Source organism: Fringilla coelebs, assembly GCF_963513975.1.
Source record: "Fringilla coelebs genome assembly, chromosome: 5".
In the NCBI taxonomy this organism is placed as follows: Eukaryota; Metazoa; Chordata; class Aves; order Passeriformes; family Fringillidae; genus Fringilla; species Fringilla coelebs.
Window position 1 is genome coordinate 52,278,774 of NC_140033.1, and position 24,087 is coordinate 52,302,860.

A 24,087-nucleotide genomic window follows, 5' to 3' on the forward strand; every position below is an offset into this window, starting at 1 on the left:
CTCAGAGAGTCACAAGTTGGCTTAAAAACAAAAACAACAAATTATCCAACTATGCAAAACAGCCACAGATTACATTCTCCTTGCCTCAGATTGCAGTAACATTTTCTGTTAAGGGATTTTAAGGAAAACACAACAAGACAATTAAGGATTCCCCTGCCACCTTCCAAACAGGGCAGAGAAGAAATACAGTCTTGAATAGCTGAAACATTACTGGTTCTGCAGAAAGCAGACTGGCATTGCCTGGTTCTGTCAGCTTTAGCTTTGCTCCCTATATATTCTAAAACCAAAACTATCCGAAACCACCATCATTATAGTGAAATCTCACCAAAACATAGTTTTATTTTTCTGAATAAAAACATAACAGATCCTGCTTACTCTTCTTATTAAATTGGCAGGCAAACATGTAGCTAACTCATGAGTGTATAGTTCCATTCAGTGCCTGTTCTTTGGCAAGGGAAAATACCCTGGGAATACATAGAAACAAGATTTCTTTTATTTTATTTAACACCCATTCATCCCAGTGTACAGTGATTGTCCACATTACTGCATTTCAGTATGTTTATGACAATATGGCCTGTTGCAGCAACTCTAGCAGAGATGTTCACATGAGGGAAAAAAGTAGAATAAAGAGAAATTCAGTGGGGAAATTACATACACCACCATTTTGGTTCTAATTGCCCAAGTTAAGATGGGGTACTGCAAGGTCTGGTAGATTTCATCAGAGAACTGAACCAAGTGGGCTAAGCTACTCTTAGAAAACTCCTCTGAATTCTTCCCCTCCCATTCAGGTCCTGGATATTTTTTTGAACCAAAACTGCCTTTCCCATATTTTTCAACAGTGTAACCTAGTGATGCTTCTTCAAAGCATCACCACAGTGTTTCAATAACAACTTTGGTGAATCTTTCCAACGTTGGTCCGCATATATATTGGGGATTATGTACTGGAGGAATCCTGCCGTGTGCTGACCTTATGACAATTTGATGAACAAACATTGAACCTGCACAAAAATGTGAATCCCTGGGCGTGCCAAGACAACTACCACCCTAGAATCCTGTTCTGTCCTCTTTCCTTCTTTCTGTCAAAACAGCAGTCAGGATGTGAGTAGGCAATGTCAAATTCAGAAGAGGAGAGCTTTGAACAGCACAAAGAACAAAGTTTACGTCAATAGCCCAAGCTGCCATGCTGCATAAAGGACAAACAGGAAAGCAGTTTCTGAAACAGGAGGGAAAGAAAGACCCGGTGCTTTCCTTCATCCAGCTCTTCCAACAGCCATTAGTACTAGAGGAAATCGGTGTGAGAAGGGCATGCAGAAAGAAACACTGTTTCTGCACTGACAGGAAGGAACCTATTGGCTTGAAAACTTTCCGGTACTAGTGAAAGCTTTGTTTCCCATACAGCCAAATACACCAGACAGGTGCGGTTTGAGTCTTTCAGTCTACACCATTTCTTCAGTCAATTTAAACTTGCCATTGGAATAAAGGCTGGCAAGGACCTGCTTCCCATCCTGTTGGTCTCCCAGTCAAACAGAAAAAGAGGAAAGCATAATACCCTGGCAAACTCAAGAGACAGCTACAATCTAGAATGTATGTGGGAGGTAGGTTAGGCACTCATCCTGATAAAGAAAAAAAGACTCTAAAGAGTTTTGGAAAGAACTTAAAACTCCATGGATTGAATCAATCTCCAATAATAAGGAATTAAAATGACAGCCTGAGAAGGGAGCTTTGGGAAAGTCAGAGTATCCCACATCACACTTCTGGGAGGTATATTTTATCAGTACCAGGACTCCAGCTGCACTGGATGATGCAAATGACTATCATAGGTTCTGCTGCAGCGTGTTTCTTCCAAGGTAAAGGTGTTAAAGGCAAAATACTGATAAGGGTCACTAGCTATTTGCCACCTGATCTAGTTGAGCTTCTCTCTGAATGCCTTAAAACCTTCCTGTGATAACTTGGAATCCCCTAAAGTACACCTAGAAGTTCTATCTGATATTATAAAATCTTGTATTATTCTGCTTCTCTGTAAAGCTACAAACTGTTATACAGTGGGGGAAAGCCAGACAGCTACTTAATTCTATTGAAAATATTCTGTCTGTAGAGAAGATGGAAAGAGACTTATTGAAGTCTCTTTTTTTATCTTGATCCTCTAAGGAAATAACCAACTAAATCCTTAATCCCCAACCCCTTGGGGAATGAAAAAAAAAAAAAAGAAAAAAATAAAAAAGGGACAGGTGCTGCTCTTCATATTTAAAAAAGTAAAACAAAGGGCTTAAGAACTCATCCTGGCCCAGTATCTTTTTCAATACTAAAGTTCTTGCACAGGAACTGCAAATCTTGTCTTCTCACGCTTCTCTGGGTTTGTGATTTTTGCCCTGCAGGATGCTAAGGGAGGGCTGGGTATTTTGTGGCTATTGAAGTACTGTACATGATGGCTACTTAAGAGCCCCAGGGATCACTTCGCTCTTTTATTTCCTCTTGGACTGATCCACCTCACCAAAGCATTTAAGATATTCAGTATTGCAAGTGCTATACTTTGCATGCAGTGTGGTCTCTCAACTAGTTCCATCTTTTCCCCACCCTACATTCTCCCAAATACCAGAATTCTTTCAGCTTTCAGTTCTGTGCCTCATGTAGCACATTATTTATTGGAAGAAATAATTTCCTTAGAAACACACCCACACATCCTAATCCAGAGGTGAGCATGATAAATAAGGAGGATGTTTCACTGTTCAAGAAATTTAAAGCAAGGGACTCAGAAACCTCACACTTCATAAGATAAAGCAGAGGACCCAACAGTCACTCACTTCACAAGAGCTGGTCTAAAAGCTGTTTCATACTGCCACCTCAGATCTATTTTATCTGCAATGTGCATTTCTCTGGACCTATGAAAGGCAGGCAGGATATTTATAGCAGTGTCAGAGGAGGCGGGAAGTAGAGAACTGGGGTGGGTGCTTGAGAAGTGTATAAAGGGCTTAGAGCACAGGGGTCAGCCTGGAACTCCATCCCCCAAAAGAACACAGAGATGAAGAAAAAGCGTCTGGGGAATAGCTGGTTTTCCACAGATATCCCCTGGCTCACTCCTCCTCTACCTGTTCCCTTTCCAACACCAGCCATTTCCCGTCTTTCAAAGTTAAGCGGAAGTTTTCCATTCTGTGGTTTTCCTGTCTTGGTACAAGCAAGAGCATTTTTTTCTCTTATGTTTTAACTGTTTAGAGACCAACAAAAAACCTGCTCACTGGAGGGAAATCTTCCTATTTACAGCTGATCCATGAAATTTGAGAGGGCTGATTAAACATCAGAGGAGCAAGATCTTTGCTTGTTTGTGTATTCACGGAGCATGAGCAATTGAACTTGTTGTCTGAACAAATGCTCCAGTGCTCCTCTATAGAAAATTAACAGACTAACATAATGCCAGCAGGCCTCCCTGCTGCCTTCACTGCAGTAACACCCAATACCAAGGGAAACATGGAGAAAAGGAAACAGATGTTGAAATCTCCATACTGTAATTACAATGCAGCATGAGGGAGTTAAAATTCAAGTCCTTCATTCTAGGCCAGCAGGAGCTTAGGTCATTTTGAAAATAGCCCTCTAAAATAGAACTACTCCTGTTTCCTATGGGCTGTTGTGTTACTTTTTTTTTAATGAATCAATAGGAAGCAAGAAGTAATAATGTGTTACCTTCATGGTGTTGCAGCTGGTGTAGCCATTTCTACCTGCTCATTCTTGTGCAAATTTGATGCAATTTATAGCCGCTTTGCTGAAGTACCAGTGATCATGCAGGCCACCAGAAAGCAGGGCTTGTTCATGTCAAAATCGAGGAATTAAGAAAGGGAAAAATCTATGAGGTTGCTTTTCCCTCCTTGGGCCCTTTAACATGCTTTTTTTTACCTCCCCAATAAACTGGTTCTAAACTCTTAAGAACCAGCAGGATAACAGAGCTTTGACACTTTAGGTAGCTTAGGAAAACTGTAGATTTTTTTTTTAATTAGTGTGTATTTTTGCCCAGGATCAATAACAACGTGTTGAACAATGATGGCTCTGCCATTTGCACACTCTCCTTTTATGTCCTGGCTGTAGTGGGGCAGGTTACTACATCATGTATTTCAAAAGTACCTTTAGACACCATGTTATATACGGCTTTATTTTATTTGCTTCTCCTGCTGCTCAATGTGAATCATTTTCCAGCTAAGCAGTATTTTCCTTATAACTCACCCGGCAAAAGTAAAAGACCAAGCCCTGCCCACACACCCATACAGCCTGCATTTCTTGAAGGGCTAGTTGAAGGAACTTTGCATTCATCTGAATGAAGGAAGGCAACAGCTTGGCTGGAGTCCAGATAAAGGGCATGTGTTCCATCCATGGCCAGTACCGACAGCCAGGTTTTTTCAAAGCCTAAGCCTTGACTGCCAGTCAGAAATTACCTTGCTACAGGCAGTTAGGGATCAATCAACAGAACATCAGATTGTTTTATGGGGGTTCTCCTACTAAAGTGATCCCTGAAGACTAAGTGCACACTCTCCTGGATGGGTAAGATCCACCTTAGGCATGCCCCACACAGTTCCCATAGCTCCAGGCAGGGTGGCCTGCCATGTGTCACAGCTAGTGACTCCTCCTGGCTTGACCAGTCTGTACTAGTTCTTCACTGGGGCTTCCACACTGCACCTCTACTTTCTCTAGGAGTCCCTTCTCTCCTCCTTATACTCTGAGATAGTCTCTGGAGGGCCTTTGGCACTCCTGCAGCTCCTAAATACCTTCTCCTATTACAGCTTTCCCACTGAGCTTATTGCTATAGCCATTCTCTTCCCCAACCTGTAATAAAGACAGAAATTTTCAAAGCTGAGCCCACTGACACAGACCTCTAGCTCCCCACTAGCAGAGCCTAAGACCATATCCCTAAAATGACAATGGCCTCCCTACTCCCCAAGCACTGCTCTCTGCTGGTTCTTGGTACATTTCTGTCCAAGGAAGGACACCCCAAATCACCTCCTTTCTTCCTAAAGTAAAAATGAGATTTGACACTGCAGGCAAACCACAGCTTATTTTTATGAGGTTTGATATAATTTTTTGTATATGCACCTCTCTGCTATTTAACTAGAGTTTTATTGTCTGTATACTGTTTCTAAGGGCTCGAATTGCCCTTTAGAAAGGTCTTATGTAAACACTAGCAGGAATTTGGACTATTCATAGTCAACATTAATTTTAGCACCAAGCAACTCAAGAGACTTCTGTCTTGTTTCGAGAAGACTCCCACTATCTTTTCTAGCTGGCAGAAATTTTGAGTAAATAAAGTAATCAGGGTTAGTTGAAATTACTTGCATTTTTACATTATTAGACACTGTCAGTTAATGCACTATGTCTTCACTCTGGTCACTCAAGAGAACTACTTCACATTACAGTAGAATGTTAACTTTGTTTTTGACAACAGCTTTTAGGCTCTCTAGTGTTTGTAAAAATCCTCTTAGAAACCTGAACCAATCAAGTCAAATCCAGCCCTGATACAAGGTGGTGAAATACTGGTGAGACACGTGGCAATGCACCTGCCTTGTGCAGAGCATGAGGCTTACGAGGCAGGTTGAGTACTTCCTCTCCATATTCATTACTAGGATAGATTTTAGATCTTGCCTAAGAGAGTGCAAATCCATTTAACCCCACTTGGTCTTATTTATCTCAAGCCCACCACCAGCCTAATACTTTCAAATAGCAGAAATTTGACATTCACACTGGTTAACATTCTTTTCTCAAGCTATTCCAAAGCACACCCAGTTTAGCAATAGTTTTAAAGGCCCTATCCCACTATGGGCAAATAGCATTGGTAGTCATGTCACTGGTGGGCAGAGAACTGATAAAGTCCCAGCAGTGTGCATCCCCCCCATGAGCTCTGAGCAGCTCTATACAGAGGGTTACCAAATGGGACAACCTTCAGCTCAGCAAGTTGCAAAGAGCATTCAGTGCTACAAAGCTGTGGAAAAGCTGAAACACTCTCGGATAGCTTCAAATCTAGTCAGCTGCTCTGATCGGCCTTGACTCAGAGAAGTCTATGTAAGGGATAGTTAGCTGAAAGAGTCCAATAAAGTTCTGCCAGTAAAATTTCAAGTGTCATAGGTGGATGTTCTTCAGAGGTTCAGATGAGCTACAGTAGGCCTTTAATGAACTCTGCATTTACTTAATTAATTGGTGCTTGAAGGCACAATTTTCCTTTCATCTTCTACACTACTATCATTTTACCAGTATAATTTGCTTCCAATTTATATTATCATGTGAAAGACCAAATCATAACCTGAAAGTCTACGGCAATAAGCAGCACATTAGAGCAAAAGCCTCTTCATCTTGAAATGAAAAAAAAAAAAAATCATAATTATAGGGAAACTCAAACACAGGCACTGCTGACATTATGAAGACCAAAAATAAGTTCCCTAGCTTAGTCTGGTTCAGAGCTGACAAACACAGCATGCCTGGTCTTGCCTGTTGACTAAAACCAAGCTGTCTTCTCAGGTTTACCAGCTCTTCCAAACTCCCAGAGAGCAGCTGGTGGAAGTTTCATGTAATCCCAAGACCCCCTGACCGGACCACATAGGCTCCTTCCTTCAGTGATGCAAGCTTGGTTGGGCTACCTAAGAGCACCACATGATACTGGAGCTGTGAGGAAAAAGAAGTTGACCTTAGACAACATTGTTACATTATAAAACTAAGTTTCCAACATCCAACATAGGGCAAGGTGACTCAATGAGTGCTCCTATTAAAAATGCATGGCCCCACCCACCCTGGCTGGGATTGTACTTGAGTACAGAGATCCATTTCATCAGGTGCAACTCAGTTGCCATAACCAAGAGGGTCTGAAAGTGCAGGACTAACTGTAGTAGTGTCTCCGAAAAAGCAAAGTCCACTGATGGAGCTGAGAATTCATTTGTCACCTTGTGTCACTTCTCCTAGTGTCAAACAATCAAATCTGCTCATCCTGAAAAACAGGCATGAATAAGGGAGGTCCTTCCCAAACCCAGATGAAAAACACTAGTACTGTGCATGGCTGTACAAAACTATGTTCCCGCTAGCCCACCTCTTTCCAGAAAGATCAGAGGAGCAACTGACAGGTGGTGAGTTCTGAAGAACATGTGGGAAATCAGTGAAAATAAGGGAAAAAATGTCTGCATAAAGCAGGAGCTCCAAGGCTTAAGGTTGGAACATCTGGCTCTCTGCTGGCTTAGAGACCTTGCTGGAGACACTTCCTGCAGGAAATCTGGAGTAAGTATATGCAATAATAAAAAAGAAATAACATTCTGCACTACATCTTCCAAACAGTAATTTTCACCACTTTTATTTTTTAATAGATACATTTGGTGACATGACTAACTCCAGAATTGCAAATAACCACACACACAAAAAAAAGGAAAAAATAATAATAATAAATACTAAAGAAATAACTTCTATTTCCACTTCTACTAAATAGGACAATTCAGCTGCGAGTGGCCAGCATTCTGTCAGGAGACACGACCAGTCACAAGGAACATCCTCTTTCAACAAAGCTATTGCCATGGACATTGGAATTCCATAGAAGTTAAACAAATCTCCTCCATTTCTTCCCATGTAAAATAAATTTGCAGTACTTTTTTTTTTTTATTCTTTTTTGAAGCTTTATGGGATGCTTCTCAGATTTCCTGCTTCTAAAATGCCTCCAAGGGAAAGCCAGTCTAAAAATAAAATCACATCTTTACTTCCTTGACAAAAATCTGCTTCTGAAGCGGATACACTTTTGCAACCATTGCCACAACATTAACCAAAAAAAATAGTTTTTAATTCATCTCAACTCTAAAGATTGGCGTAAATAATTTGAGATAGGTTATTGTAACTTCTTAATCAGTCTGGCAGACCTTACCTGTCTGCCTTAGAGGCTAAGACGGGACATTTGATATCACTACAAGAAAATAAAGAAAGCATGTTCAAAATCTCATGTGTGATCAAGTGTTCTGCATATCTCTTTTAGGTTATTAGTGAGAAGGTGGAATGATCAACTCAGGGAAACCAGTGAAAGGGCAGGCTTCCAGTTAGGTGCTTAGACTTCAGAACAAACAAATTCACCAGTTTCCTTCTTCTCTGCTGTTTTCTCAGTTCAAAGCGTCTGTGCCACTGCAGGTGTTGTGAGCTCAGTGCTATAGGAAAGGATGGCTTCCACAGCACCAAGGGACTCTTAAGAACTTACCTTCACCTCCCCAGAGCTTGTGACCTCCAAGTCACCAAGAGTGAGGTTACTTAGAACAGAGAGGAGCATTATCCATCAGCATCCTTGCTGATACAGGTATTTCTTCCTCCAGCACAAAGAAAAGTTATTTTGAGCTCCTTTGAACTTAGGTAAGAGACATCTAATAGTGCCATAAGTCTTCTCTAAAGTATATGCACAAGATAGAAGTAAGACAGCTGTGGAGTGAATAAAGTACTTTATCACTTGCAGACTGATTTGTCAAAATGCAGTCGGCAATTTCACATATTTTCTCCCTTTTTTTTTTTTTTTTTGAAAGGATATGTGGGGCAGAGGAAGCCAAACAGGAGGCATTTTCCAAACCTGTGAATTCAACATTCCACAGCCAAGCTCAAAAATTCCTGCTGTTCGTGCAAAAAAAGGACAAACAAGTCCCTTTCATGTCAGCTATGTCCAGCTGGAAATGTCACAGCTTTGTCACAAAAGAACAAAGCATGCCTGGTGTCTGTTCTCTCAAAAGGTCTCTTAATTCAAACAAAAGAAAAATATTCACATCTGGAAGGGGTCATAGGCAGAGGGCGGGAGCGGAGGAAGCAAAGTTCAGATGGCAAATCATAGCAGTCGCTGTTTGTCCAATTACGCTACTGCCTCTTCTGGCACTTACTGATGCCGTTAAAGAAAGAAAGCCAAGAGTTAAAATAGCAATTTTATTGTTGATTGACCCCATAGGGCCAGATAAGACACACCTCTTCACTTTTGCTCCATTCATCATGATGGAACAGTCAGGCTGAGTGAAAAGATCCCTTGTGACCAATAGTACCTCTAACAATAGTACCTCTTTTTTCTCCCCTCCCTCCTTTTTTAAATTAAAAATTCATATATACATTGTTATTTATGAAGTTCAAGATTCCTTCAAAGACCACAACCTTCACTTTCAAACTATGTACATATTGAAACCCTGCCCTTTCCAATGGGTTGATTTGACCATCTGTTTCTGTAAAGATTTAAACCTTCTAGTGACTGCAGGGTTGGGAGGCTCTATCAGAACTGAGCCACTGGAAATGAAAAATTAAATGTCCAGTGAGATCAGATTAAAGGAGAAGAGAATAAACTTGAGAGTAGGACTTCATTGGTTAAGCAGGAAACATCAAGAGAAAAAGCTTGCATTACAGTCCTCAACTAAAAGTTTTCTCCTTCTTCAAAATGCAGTGCTTCTGAAGATGAAAAGCCTCTCCTAGGCTGCCACCTAGCCAGTTAATTTCTTACATTGTTTTAGGAGCTATTTTAAAAGCCTCTTTTGCTCCAGTCCTTACTGCACTGACTCCTCCCTTTAGAGCTGGTATTTTGTCAGAAGTTTTAAGAGCGATAAAAACTTGCTGCCAAGTCCCTTTCTTCCCCACAATGTGTTTTATAACCCAGCATGTAGTTTAGTCTGTCTAAACACTGCACTAGTACACTGCCATCAGTTTCCATGGAGATGATTAACTCCTCCAAAGCCAGGAAGTTTTAGTGAGCTTTTTATCCTTTCCAGGTATGAAGAACATGACAGCATTTACTAATATCAGCCTACAGAAATATCACATTTTCCAGACAGTCTTAGGAAATATAAGGATTTACTTTTGCTTCAACCGATCAGAGACCTGCAGTCTTAACCAAACTTGCATTCAAGGCATTTACTGGAATGGGTTGCTCTTTCCCCCCAAGCCGCTCTTCCTTTGCATTGCTGTGATGTCTGTAGGCATGACAGCCCCAGACACATCAACTTCTTGAAATACTTTGTCTCAGAGCAAAATCAAGGCTTGAGATATAATGAAGAGCCCAGAAGAGAGAAAGGAAAGATGAAGGGGAGACTTTGAACTCAACCAGAAAACAGAGCAGAGAACAGAAAAACTTTGTGCCCTAAAGTTTAGGAGCACCCTTATATGAAACTTCATAGTGTACTCCTAGTCACTTATCCCTCTAGTAAAAATATTCTGTCAGTGTGTATTTATTACAAAAATGTATTTAATACTATTTTTTGAACTGAAATTACCTTTCATCTATTATAGCATGACCTAACCAGAACAAGAAAGCAGTCCTTCTCCCAAAATGCAGCTAATGAAGGCCACATGCTGCCATCAGCTTTTGCTGTGGAAAAACTGTTTCCCAGTCTCACTTTCACAGAAATGACAGTCTCCCTGGCAGTTGCCACTTAGGTGGCACACTTGTTGATCCAAACTATGAAAATGGCAACAGAAGTTTGAATAGTTTAGTTTCCTGGAAGAATTTCCCAGTATAAAAATCGTCACTGAAACAAACTGTAACCTTCCCACCACCTTTAACATGGAATGAGTTTTTTGGCATTCAGGAGCAGATACACTATAAAACTAAACATTAATAACCAGGCACAACTGCAGTTTCTGTACAACTGAAGGCAAGAGATAGCTATTCTGCCACTAACCTTGGCTAACTTGAAAAGGCTACTGGCAGCATTCATAGTAATGGGTGTTCTGCTGCAGTGAGAATTACTCTCTCTTTGACTTCCATAGCAGTTGCCAGGAGGATTTCTTTGCAGACTCTACTCTGAGTCAGTACCATGTGGGTACCAGCAGTGCAAAGTCCCTGGCCCCTTTTATGTTGTGCTACTAAGACAACCTACAGAGAAGGCAGGAGACTTCTCGGAGTTGTGCCGTCCTCTCACCACTGCTGAAGTGACAGCCTGCATTTACCATTACCTGGACATGTGTCCAGTAGTAGCTCAAAGGACACCACTAATTGATTTCATACACTTTGCCACGGAAGAGCTAACAAGCAACAACCGTGTTTTGTTACCCACCCTTGGTCACAAGCAAGCCAACAAACTTGGGAACAGAGTTTCTATTACCTCCTCCTCAGAGATTTTTGGTGCTGTCCTTGTCCCCTACCTAAAGTTAGTGTAACGAAGAACCCTAGGGATGCTGAAACCCATAGTGGAAAACATCAGTCAGGATCCAAGGAAAGCCTTTCAACTTTCCCAAAAGCGTGCAGGAATACATACCTCCCACAGCTGCAAAGGCCACAGCACAGCATGCAGAAAGCCTGGAGACACTTGGTACCTGCTTTTCTAACCCTTCACATCGTCACAAGCACAGCGCCACAAGCCCGTGAGAGCCGCACCTCCAACCACCAGCCGCCACAGGCGGCTTCGTGGCTTGGGAGAACCCATCCTAATCCGGACTCCAAGTTGAGGAGGAAGTTTTGGCAGCCTACACCTTCAATTGTGTTTCTGTCCCGCTGTACAAAACATGCCACTCTAACAATGACTGATTTCTTTAAGGTACTTCTGGGAAAGGCTGCTGCCGCCGTGGGACAGGGCTTGGGAGGGCTGGGCGGGGGTCCGCCACCACACGCCTCTCCTCCGACCAACCCAGACGTCTGCGGCAGCAACGGAGCCAAACGCGCTCCTGGAGAGTCCGGTCACTGCTCTGCGGTGTGACCCGCCCGCCGCACCTCTGCCCTCCCTGCGTGACTCGCGGGACGCGGCTGCCTTGCGGTGACAGCCGCGCTGGTGGCCGCCCCCCTCGGGGACCCGGGAGCTTTCTGGTTCCCCCGAGCCCTCCCGGCCCGGGCGGCTGCGGGGCGGCGGCACTTACCGATGTCGGAGTTGCAGAAAGCGTCCTGAGGATGGATGGGGACGCAAGTGCAAGCCTCCACCACCAAGTCCCGCAGGCTCCAGCTGCACAGGAACACGACGAGGAAGCTCAGCCACGCCGTCATGGTGCCCCCGAAGTGCCTCCTCACTTCTGCGGAGCGGGAGGCGGCCGATGCTGTGTTCGCCTGACTTTATTCTTGCTCCCTAACAGCCCGGGCTCCGCGGCTGCCTGCCCTGCCTCTGTCCCTCTGGCTGGCTGGCTCGCTCGGCGCGGGGCTGAGGGGAGCTGAAGGGAGCTGAGGCGCGGTACGCTGCGGACGGACGGGGACCGGCGCGCGGAGTTATACCCGGCTCGCGCCGCTCGCGCTCCGGGGGCGCCGCCGCGCGCGGCCAATGGCAGCGCCGCATTACCTCATCGGCGCGAGCGCGGGGCGGGGCCGCGCCCGCCGCGCCTTATAGGGAATAGAGCGGGCGCGCGGCGGGCGGGGGCGCGGCCCGGTTGTGGCCCCGGCCCCCCGGTTGTGGCCCCGGCCCCCCGGTTGTGGCCCCGGCCCCCCGGTTGTGGCCCCGGCACCGCGGGGCGGGGAAGCCTCGCTCACGTACCAGCGGTACCTCTCCCGTGCCGGCGAGTGTCCGCCCGAGCCTGTCACATCCTCCCCCGGGCCGCCCCGCGCCGCTCCTCAGGACACCTGGAACACGCCCGCGGGGCTCGCGGCCTCCTTGGCAAGCTCGCGCTGTTTCCCTTCGGTCCGTCGGGGCTGCCTGCAAACTGACTTTGAACTGGAGGCATGGCACACTATTCAGGCTATTCCAATGAGCTTTCTAACGCACAAGTGCAGTGTGCTGCTTCTTTTCCTCTCCCGACAGGCAGTGGAAAGAGGATGGGGGGAAAGGACAAGACCTATCTGAACTGTAAACCGGGATTTTGCCCTGGATGTTTTTAATCCTGCTCGGATGCTCCTTCTCCACCACCCCGCAATTCCCCTTCTCTGGCCTTTCAGTCAGAAAGCGGTCATAACCTGCTAAAACCAAGCTGGAAAAAGCAATGTTGTATCTACCCGGGCACCCCCAACATTTAATCTCAAAGCATATTTCAGCAGAGCAGCTTTAGTGGAATTTAGAGAAATGTTCTGTTTGTTTTGTTTTCCTTTATCCCCTTTCAGAGACATAAATTTCCATCAGCTGTAGAAATGTAAATGTTATAGAAGAGCTGGGACTGTAAAGAAGGAGATTGCCAGCTGCATGATACAGACAGCCTTATTATCCTCCAAAGGGGACTGAGGGGTGATTAATCACAGTATCAAACCAGTGTATATAATGTCAGAGTACTTTCCACGGGGTTTACAAGACTTAAGCGCGTCTAGTTATAAATTATGCTGGTATTAAAGTCCAGGGACCAGCTGTCCTAAATTTCTATATAGTCAGCTAAGTCTTTAGATTTACAATTCTGCTCCATCTGGGTGAAACACAACCTTCCTACACCTTTTCTTTAATCATACTATCTATATAAAATTAAAATCTCCTGTCTTATGGAAGCACAGACTTTTATTTGGAGCATTGGTAGGCAGAAGCTTCAGGATGGGTGTTGTCAGTAGGAATCAAGGTTGCAATGCCAGCAGTGGGAAACACAAGTTCCTATCCTTGCTGTGACACAGACAACCTGTGTGGTGGCTTTGCCTCACTGTGCTTCAAATCCCTGTGTCATGGGATAATAGTGCTGGGAGCTGCTCAGGAATGAACAGCTGAACGCTGAAAAAATCAGATGGCGCTGAGGTACTATCGGGTCCTATAAGTATGTGTGAGACAGGGTATTCAATAAATCATTCCATTTAGACACCTCACAGTCTGAACCATTGGGCCCATATTGCAATACAAGAAACCCTGCACAAAAAATACTTTAGGTACTTGGACTGTCTGTCCAAGGTACTACAAGTGAAGCTGGATCCATCAGGTTGGGTGGATGTCATTTCAGTCTCACTGGCTGTAAACAAGGAACAACTCCACCAACCTCAGCAGAGTAACACGGAAGAAGAATGAGGTGTGTCTGCCACTCTCATTTTTCCTTTGTTGTTGTAAAAAGTTTGATATCCACCAACATCATGATACACCTGGCCTATCAATATCTCATATCAACATCTGAGAGAAGTAGAATTCTGCCAGGACCTGACACTGGTGTAAAGAAGGAAGAGTTTGGCCCACGCTCAACTAGATTATAATCGCAGCTCCTGCACCACCTCCCTTCACTCTCTAGCCAAGTTACTCCCCTGAATATGTTTCTTCATTCCTATAATAACACCTTTCCTGTGTGTTCCGAGGACTGACATGCTTAATGCTTTGTAGTAAGCTTTTAAGCTGTTGGGTGTAAATGCTGATAGTCTGAGATACACGGATGCAGGACACATTCAGAGGAGACTGAAAAACAAACTCTTTAGTCACTTTCTCAATATCTGAAACAGGAGAGGAAGGGGCCTAAAAATTTCTGAAGTTCCACAGAGCCCTCCAAGGTATGGAAGTAGCTTGCTTACAGTGAGGCTTGCCTAGCTAGTTAAAATGACACCAAGTTTGTGTTGATTGCAGGAACTGGCTCACTTTTCAGATATAATCCAGAGAACCAGTCAGATGAAAAGAAGTGACACAGCTTGATCCAAGGGCTGGGCAAATCTCTTTGGAAGGGATGGGGTGCAGGCTGTCAGTATGGCAAGGCTTACCACTATATTCTATACCACTGTTTGGGAGATGATCCAGAATTTTTTTTAGCACTTTTATTATCACTGCCTGAAGTAGTAGTGTCTGTGTTTGGTCAGGGCTTAGCTGATTCACCTGCTTTTTTTACACTTAGATATTCTTTTTCAGAGAGATTAATTTCTCTGCAGTAGTAGGGGTGCAGTTTTCCCTTATATATATATAATCAGGACTGGATACTGTACAATAAGAATAATATTTATTTGCCTCTTGAAGAGTACACTTCACACAGAGAAACCAGAATGTGTTATTTCTGTAAAATACAGGTAAATCATACTCAGGAAAGTTCAGTCTGGTCAGTGGCCTGCTCAAGGCCTTTGTTAAATACTTTAATCTGCCTGCTCACTCATTTTATCATCTGTAAATAGAGATATTCTATGTTATCCTCTGATAATATCCATTAGATATCCAATATTAGCCTCTCCCCTTTAAGACCTGTGGGCAAACTGAACTCTGAAAAAGCCAGGCAAGGATTCTGAGTGTTTATTTATAGGAGAAAATGTTGATAATGGTGTCAGAGTAACAGAGAAAGTCAATGAAGGAACTGAAAGGGTAATTATCTCTGAATTCCTCCTCTATGCCCTATCTGCATGGGAAAAACTGCAAAGGGAAAAAATAAAATAAAAACTATCATTCCGCTTCTTTGCTCAGATAAAACTTTAAACCTTATGTGGCCATAAAGAAGGCAGCATTGAAAGAAGGAGAAAATAGACACCTTGATCTTCATATGAGAAAATTTGAGTTCACGTTTGGTTAATGTCACCAAATAAAGAAATCTGTGTTATTCCAGTCTTCCATCAAGAACACACTGCTGAACACAATTAAGGATCTCTCTGCCTTACCGAGCAGCCACACAACTTCATGCTGTGAATCTGTCGGGTCCCGCAAGCCAAGCATGACTGGGCTGGGTCAGTAGTTGGTGTGAAAATTCCCAGGGAATGCCATGTCCCGCAGGTGGTGTTGACTGAGCGCAGTGTCCTTCTCCCCTCCATCCTGCAGGAATGTGTGCGGCTGTGCTAGGGGGCAGTGCGCTGCAAGAGATGGTTCCGACCTCCGCGGAGGGAGCCAGCTCCTCCGCAGTACCTGAAGAGCCGATTCTTTGGGAAAGGAAACATATTAAGCTGGGTGTCTTATTCAAATTTCAGGAAGGAGAATTACCTTCTGCTTTCAGATACTCATATTAGTTTATATCAGGTGCATGTTAACATCATTTTCCTTCCACAAGACCCGCCTGGAACCAGGGACAGAGACTGAGATATGAACTAAAGGCATGTTCACTTGCCTTCTGATCACATTGCATTGTGAGGGATGCCGGCTGCTTCAGTGCAGAAGGGCTTCATCCAACTACAGCAACTGCTGGCAAAAAAACCACATACCAGGAGGGTTGAGAGAAAGAGAGAGAGAGGGAGGCACAGAGACACGGACCCCACTATCACCAGAGAAAAATACCCTGACAAATGTCACATGTAGTGGTTGGTAACACTTCAGTTCCTCACCAGATCTTAGCTGACTTAATCTGATCTTAGCATGAGTGAATTCAGGAGAATTCAACCTGCAGTTCAACAGCCCTGCCACCTCCTTAACAATATATTAACTTTAAAAGCTTCTGAATAAGACCCTTTTCTATTTTATTTTTTTGACAGAAAATTGACTTGATTCGTGAATGTGGAGTCTTGCCATTAGCATTTTAAATTGTCCACTTGACTAGTTGCTCAAAAGCATCCTCTTGTCCTAAAAACTTTTCTTGAAGTTGATGATCTTTATATCTTTTACAGCAGCTCAGCATCATGTCCTCTAGGAGATCTCATTGTTTTTCTGCTTTTATGCAGCATGAGGGGAAGGGTAGGTGTTTTCAGGGCTATCTGATGTTCTCTCTACAGCACACTCCTGCCATCTTGTAGGACAGTAGAAAATGGTCATGCATCGTTTTAGAAAAAGGTTCTCATATTTCTTGATTATCTGCTTCTTTTTCAGTAAACAGTTTATTTTCTAACTGTCCTCTGAGAAGACGTTTTGTTTAAAATGTTTGCATTTGCTATGATTCATATGCGTGAAAAAAGCTGAAAAAACTCCTATTAATTCCACCATTGTATCAGTGAACTTTATATGCTTTTTAAAATGAGAATACTCCTTCTTCAAAAATGTCTTTGATTCTATGAATGCATACCAAAAAAATTCATTTGATCTCTTTCTCTGAGGCTGCAAAGGAATTATGTCACCTTCCTGTCTGCAAGCCAGACATAGGTAACACTCCATCCCATTCCCAAGCTTTTCATTTCAGGTTCACCATTAAATTTTCATCAGCTCTAACAGTTCTATACTGTGTTCAGTCTTCAGGGACCCTTTAGAGACTGTGCCCACTGAGAGCACCAAGCCTGGCAGCAGACTGTAGGCACCATGTGTTTCCAGGAATATTACATTATAAAGGGTTGTGGAATATGAAATCACCCCTCAGTAGTGTGGGGATCCTCCAGTCGGGGTGTGATGTGGCATCAGCTGCAGAAGAGTAACCAGGAAATATCTTTTAACAGCCTTATCAAGCTGAAAATGTTTCCTGCACATGACCGTGCTCTTTGGCCCAAATCCAGCAAAACACTAAGGCACATGTTCAGCTTTAAGCACACAAGATGCTCTACTGAAGTCAACAGAACCATTTACATACACAGAGTTAAATATAAGCTTAAGTGCATTTCTGGACCAGGGCCAGAGGGCTCAGTACCATGCAGGGTTCAAGCCAGGAGTCTGTGATTAGATGGACTGACAGAATCCGGGAGGGAAGGACACGACGTGATTTGCTTGGTTCTACCTGCCTATGCTTCATTCCAAGCAACTAATGTTCTCTTATTTTTGTTTATAGTAAGTCTTTCCATTTCTCTTGTTTTGCTTTCCTGCTGCTGTAGCCATTTCCAAATTGAAGTTTTGATTTTCCTTTTTAAACCCTTCTGAACTGCATCAATAGCTTTAAGTGACTGAACAAAGAGATTTCAAATAGATGAAGTGCTTCAAATGGTAATAAGAGCTGGTGTTCCCAGAGCTTTGGAGGCTGCACTAAATACAGAAGAGAGTGAGAGCAATTGAAAATCACTTTTCTGTTGTTCCTTTGTATGAACTGGTTTCTGGCTTATGCAATGCACAGTAATTAAAATTACTGGAATGCCTCACATTTTTAAGAGAGCTTTAAGGCAGCTCTGCGGCATTGCAGCCAGCAGAGTTCATGAGCAGATTCATGGCTGCAATCGAGGTTTGACGTTTCTATCCACGTAACTTGAAGAAGACAATATCTCTGTAGAGGCCTTTGAGGGGAGTTTGAGGAAGAAGGGATAGACACAGAAAAGCAGTAACATCTGCATCAGCTCCATGAGCAGCTATGGGGAAAATCTTCCTTTTGATGGGATAAGAGCCTAAAGGTTGGTGTGGTCTTCAGAGATTTTATTGCCTTCTCTCACTGTATCCTTAATGTCCTGCTCAAATTCAAGTGTGGGACAGAAAGCCTGTCAGACTGGCATGTCTCTCACAGCTGGTTGCCCTCCCTATGATGAGGTTACTCTGCTTGGCAGGGGTGAGGGATTATCTTGGTGTTTTTCAGTCCCTGGGCACAGTCCAGGATTTCATTTTCAGCTTTTCCAGTTTTTTGTTTTTACTGAAGGTGGCTGACCACTGCATCCCCGGCTTTCTCTCAACTACTGGCCTGGCTTTTCATAGTGATGATTGGCCACAGAGGAGCAGGAGAGCTGAATACAGCCTCCCTTGGGAGGAGAGCTGGCTGTCTTGAAGACATGGCCTTTTTGGCATGTTGAACAGCTAGATCATTCTTCTTCTCTCAACTTTCTGCCTCTCACCAGCCTTCTGAAGGCATGGACTGAGCCTGCTTCCCCGTCTCTCAGCATAATCTGCCTTCTCATCAGAGGGCACTGTCATGATACAGCTGCTTCCACAACCCCATGTGAGTGTAGGGAGGTAGAGAAAGATCCCAGGCAGGAGGCAGTAATCCTGTATCTCTTAGACCATCCTGAGACTATGAGAGCTGCAGCCCCTCCATATGCCAGTCCCTAGGCTGTGTCACTGGTTTTAAAGGAAGTTGGAGTCCCCTAAAATCACCATACATGTGAAAAGCAGAAAGAGCAGCACCACGGGGCTTGCATCCCTTTTTTTTGTTTGTTTGTTTATTTAAAGAGCCTGGAGATAGTATTGAGCTGTCTGGTGTGAAGGAACGGTCTTTTCTTTACCTGCAGAACAGGTGCAAGTGCAGGAAAAGTTGATGTCTTGAGTTGCTTCTCCCTGCACAACCTTCAGAAACTTCCTGTAAGAATAAGCCAGTCTCCTCATTCCCATAGTGCAGGTGTTCCCAGCCTCTCACCTGAAACTGCAAATTAAGGTATTAGTTACAAGAACAGTCTCTAATGACAAGGATAGTGTCCCAGCAAGGAATGAACTCAGTGACTCCTGTCATGCATGCCACCGCATGATGTCAAAAGTGAGAAGCAGTTCCTCTGTGTGGAAATCCCAACAGAGATTGTTGCTCCAGCATAGGATTTTTCTTATAAATCTAGACTATTTCAATGCTTTTCTTCCTGTGTTCCCAAATCTATGCTGTATTCTAAACAGTAGCTGACTGCTCACTGACATCAGGCCCTTCCCTCAGACTCACAGTCCCAGCCAGGAGAAGCTGGGGAATTTCCGATATGAGATTTCAAGGACGGATCTCTTTCTTCTCTAGAGCAAAAGGCAGCGCTTCGGTTTCCTCACTCTTTTGGAATTTTTAGCCATAAATCTTGGCATTCGGTGTGAGACAAAAGATGAGGAGATGGTAGATCTGCAGTCTGAAGTGAGGACACTTATTTGTTTATTGTCTTGCTCTTCCCAAGTGAAGAGTAATGCATTCCTCAAAGGAACTTTTCAGGTCAGCAGTGTGAGTTCCACACTTAATGTATTAATGTCAGGAGTGAAAAAATCAGTGTTTGATTTAGCACAGATGTGCGAAAATAGTAATCTTTGTCCACTGAAGACAGAGATAATCCACAGCCTCTCTTCCCCTTTCCTTCAATCTGACAGCCTCTATCCTGTGCTTCTGAGGGGTGTTTCAGTGAGAACTACCCAGAGCTGGCAGAAACCAGGAAAGTGTAGTCTGTATGCACAGATTACCAGGAGTTGAACTCTGAAGGTACCGAAGCTTGACCATGTGCTCTGAGCAAGCAAACACCTCTCTGTAGCTTTGCTGTTTGTAGCTGTGCCACCAAATCTCGCACAGAGTGTTGGCCAGGGGTCTGGCATTATCCCAAGTGCCTTGTAGTGGGATCCTGGGCTGCCCCAAAGCAGTGGCTCATCTCAAGTGCTAAGAGCTTGAGAGGTACTAAAGACTTCTAGCAGAAGCAGGTGTCCAATAGCAGCTTAGCACAGCACATTCTCTCTTCTCCCTCTCCTCTTTCTCTCCCTCTGCCTGCCTCTCCTCTCCAAGGTAACTGCAGGAAGGGACTGAATTCTCACCACACGGGCCAGGGAGGCAGAAGGGTTCTCCCTAGACACCCAGCTGAGGTCAGTGAGGAAAGTGCTCTCAGAGTAAAAGTTATGCAATGCATGGGAGGAATCTACAGTTTTAATCATGGGATAATTATTGGAAAATAATAAACAAAGGGCTGAGCAACAGCAGTTTCTGCCAACAGAGATATGCTTCTCCAGCAGACTTTCCCCAGCACCTGACAGTACAAAAGACAGTAGATAGACAAGCATTTTATGTGTTTTCATTTTAGCTGTCTTTATGTTCCCTAGATTACAACCCAGCATTTTTTAACCAAAATCTTGCTTTCTTTCCCCAAGTTCAGCAGAACCACCCCAAGACTAGTGAGGGGAATGGAAAGGCAGGGGTGGAATTCTGCACAGGGCCAGCAAATCCTTCGTGCAGCTAGGAGAGAAGGCACTAATCTGATCTCCCTTTCCTCATAGGACAGCTGTGGGTGTACCTACTGAAGGCATTTCAATTCTCCCTCCCAGTGCTGAGATTGAATGGGCTGTTGCTGGAGAAAACCTTCTCCTATTGATACTTAAATAAAGTCTCTTCTGTGCCAAAGAAACAGGATCATCAAGAAGAGCACAGTCCACCCCATGAAAAAGAAGGAGCAAGATAGGAAGGGAACGTTTTACTTCATTTGAAATTGACTTCCCCATCCAGAATAAAACTTCACCTTTGAACACCATATACAATGGCAATTTAGCCTACAGAGGCTAATATAGCATAATCTGTGTATGGATGTAAGCAATAGCACTCCAGAGACCTGGTTGGAGGAAACCCATACTAACTTCTAGTGATTGCAAGAGCATTTCCTTCTCCTCCTTCTCCTCTCCTTCCTCTCCTCCTGCAGAACCTAGACAATGTCTCCAAGTCCCCTGAGGTGTTTTCACAAGTATCAGTGCAATCACTTTTAACAATTTTTTATTCTCCCTGAAATTGTAATCTGAAGGATTAGGTTGTCATAGCCATTTGGTTTTATTTTGAGAAAAGGCTTTTAAAAATAGGAAGGAGAAAATAGGAGAACCTGGTGCTGCCAAAATAACCCAATTTATTCCATCAGGCATTTCTGGGAAGAAGGAGGGAGGGAAGCTTTTAAAGCCATGCCTATGGCTGCATGTAAGGGATAGTTCTCAAAGGATTCCCTTAATCATATTCTGAAGAAGAAGGGCTGTCTCTTTGTAATTCACTCCATGTCTTATTCTAAGACCATATGCTCTGGTCACGTGAAGATTTACAGTCTCAAATTTACTAGCCTCAGAGAATCTGAAAGAATTATGCAAGAAATCATGTTCTGTCATAACTGAGGCCTCACACAGCCGTGCTTCTTAAAGACTGCTTCTAACTCGATATATGGCCCCTCTAGGGCTTTGTAAGCCCTTCTGGGGAAGAGGGAAGGGGAGGAAAAAGGGGAGCTGCTGATCATTGCCATATGTGAGAAGCATCCCTGTCTGCACGTGGGTGTGACGTCCGTGCTGTCAGAGAGGCCGAGCTCTGCAGAGCCCCCCTTGTTTCCTGTTTCCAGTCAGAATCTTGCTGCCAGAGCAGGAATCCCATATCACCCTGTACTGCACTTACAAAAAAGGAAAATTATGGCCAATGGAGGGGGAAGGGGCGGGGGAAATCCTCTTAAATAGCCATGTAGGATATCTGGGCAGGGATATGAGCCAGGAGTCCTCAGAGGCAGTAGAATAAGTGGGAGTTTAGCAAACAACCATTTTCTTCTTTTGACTAGTGTTCCTTAGAGACCTCAGTACTCCAGTTCTCATAGCTAATTTTAGCTATTTGTGGTTGGCCTGTTCCTAATGTTCCTTTCCTATCTCTCTCACACACACTGAACCTTGGGATAGTCTCTGTGGGTTGACAGATGACGTGAAAACCTCTAGTCTGCAGGTCAAATATAAAAAAATAAAGTGGGATCATGCAACTGGAAGCATAATTTGCTCTTTTTCCAAATAAGGGAGATATATTCATATTAGTAGTTCTTAGCATACCAAGTTTATGAGGTTTTTTAAAAGTATATGAGGGGAATGACCTATTCTTTAAAATTTTATGGTAACCACCAAAGATGTTATCATCCCACGGACACTGCCTTTCCTATGCAGGCTATGACTGATATGCTTTCATTATGTTTTGGCACTGCTCTTTGGTAGAAAAACCAAAACCACATTGTCCCAAATACTCTACTGATACACAACAGGCAGGATGAGTTCCTGCCAAAGGGCATCGAGTGCATGTTAGAGAGGTTTTAAAGTGAACATAGTGGCAATAAATGTGCCATGCCAGGCATTGAGGAGCTTGCAGCTTGTGCCATTTGTACTGCAGATACCACATTCAGGGAACTCTGAGTCTTACCTGCTTTACACTCCTGTGGTGAATTGATGTCAATGCTTTACCTACCATGAGGTTTGCTGTACAGATTGTGATGAGTCTGAAGTCCAGAGGCACCACCGGGTACAAAAGAAAGGTAAAAGGGTAGGGATGATTCCTCTTGTCTCAACCAAATTTTCCCAGAAACATGAGCAACAGGTGGCTCTTTTTCTTCCAATAAATTTCTCCTGGATTCCCTGTACTGATTGCCCCTCCTCTCCACATACGAATCTGTAGAGGATGCTCTGCAAGTAAAAAGTGTGTGCTCTAAGTGATGGATGTGTGGGACTGGGGACAGTAAAAGGGTATATGGGCCCTTAGATGCTGACTCTGCTCTGTAAGAAAATTTAGTTCAAGGCCTGGAAATTGTGTCACCAACCTTATTTTCAGTTCATTGATTTCAAAATTCTTAGAGTCAGGTGAGGAATCCTGAGAAACTGAATAGGAGGAGGAAAAGGTAGTTATTATGTCTCTCAAGGATAGAAAAGCAGTATTCCTTGAAAATAGGCCAGATTTACATTTTTAATTAGACAGACACCTCTGGTTTTGTGTTGGACCAGAAGCAAAAGACTGACTAGGGTACCTTGGACAAGACTGCCTGTAGCACCCTGTTCTGGCTGGCAGGAAGCAGTCAGTCTGCACATAAAACAGACCTGGTGAGCTGCTTTCCTGGGAGCTCTGGTGATTGCTGGAGGTCCCTTAATTTTTAAGAAGTGTTGGCAGCTTGTTTCACTTTCAGACAGAGATAAACTAAAGGAATGAATGGAGGGAATTTCCCCCTGCTACACCCCATATATAGGTTGTCCTAATAGTCCCTGAACAGATGGACGTGGTCATGTGAGCCCATGAAACTCTATCTGTTTTGGAGGAGTAGTGGGTGTGGTGCTGTGGTCATGGACAGATATGTGTGTTGCCTTTCACAGAGAAGCTCACTGTCCTCCAAAGACTGAATATCAACAAAATCCTTCCTGTGGGGACTTCCAGTTCTGCCCGAGCCAGCTGTAAATTCCTTTGAGGCTAAGACTAAGAAAACTGGAATCCTGGGAGGGTTTTGGTACAGTCCCAAAACCATTTCCACTGAACCTTCCCAAAAATATGGTTTCTCTGACCCAGGAATGTGAGCTCTGTAACAATGCAAAGCTGAAGTCCTAGACCGCTGGAATTAACTGGTATTAGCTCATTGCATCTTTGCGCTCCGTCTGTCTCGGCTAATACAAAAATCATTTTCCCTCTGGGACACAGACTTGGTTCCATTTTTGCGTAGCACCTGGCACGATGGGTACGTTGGTATTTGAGTGAGGTGCTACCTCTGTATAAACAAATAAAATATGTAAAATTCATGGGACCCCTACTTTCTTCTTTGCTGCTTTTGAGTTGATTATTTAAGAGTAAATGATCATAAAGCCTCTGAGTGAGCAGAGCAGAGCTAACGGCTGCTTCAGCCAGGAAATGCCTGAGGAGCAGGGAAAACAGAGACTGGAGTGTAAATTGCTGTAGCACAGTGGAACAGAACTCATGAGCTGGTACAGACTTGCTGGAGCAGGAGATATCAGAAAAGTAGTTATGTACACAGAGAGCCCCTCTAATGGTCCCAGCAAAACTGGAACAAAACTACATTTGCTCTACAGCAGGTGATGGTCCAGTCCTCCAAACCCAGGACAGCTGGCCATCCTG

At 43.8% G+C, this 24,087-nt stretch overlaps 2 protein-coding genes across 3 annotated transcripts in view; one reads left to right on the top strand and one right to left on the bottom strand.

The window, feature by feature from the left end:
- Positions 1–12,205, bottom strand: part of TIMP3 (TIMP metallopeptidase inhibitor 3) — a 37,391-nt gene extending 25,186 nt beyond the window's left edge. The window contains exon 1 of the mRNA XM_084206358.1: positions 11,800–12,205. Within this exon, the coding sequence (XP_084062484.1) occupies positions 11,800–11,923 (124 nt within the window). The 5' untranslated portion in view covers positions 11,924–12,205. The remainder of the gene's footprint in view (positions 1–11,799) is intronic.
- The window catches only part of SYN3 (synapsin III), a gene marked incomplete at both ends in the record, with an annotated part of 163,734 nt that overhangs the window by 66,815 nt on the left and 72,832 nt on the right, over positions 1–24,087 (top strand). The gene's annotated exons all lie outside the window — the stretch shown is intronic.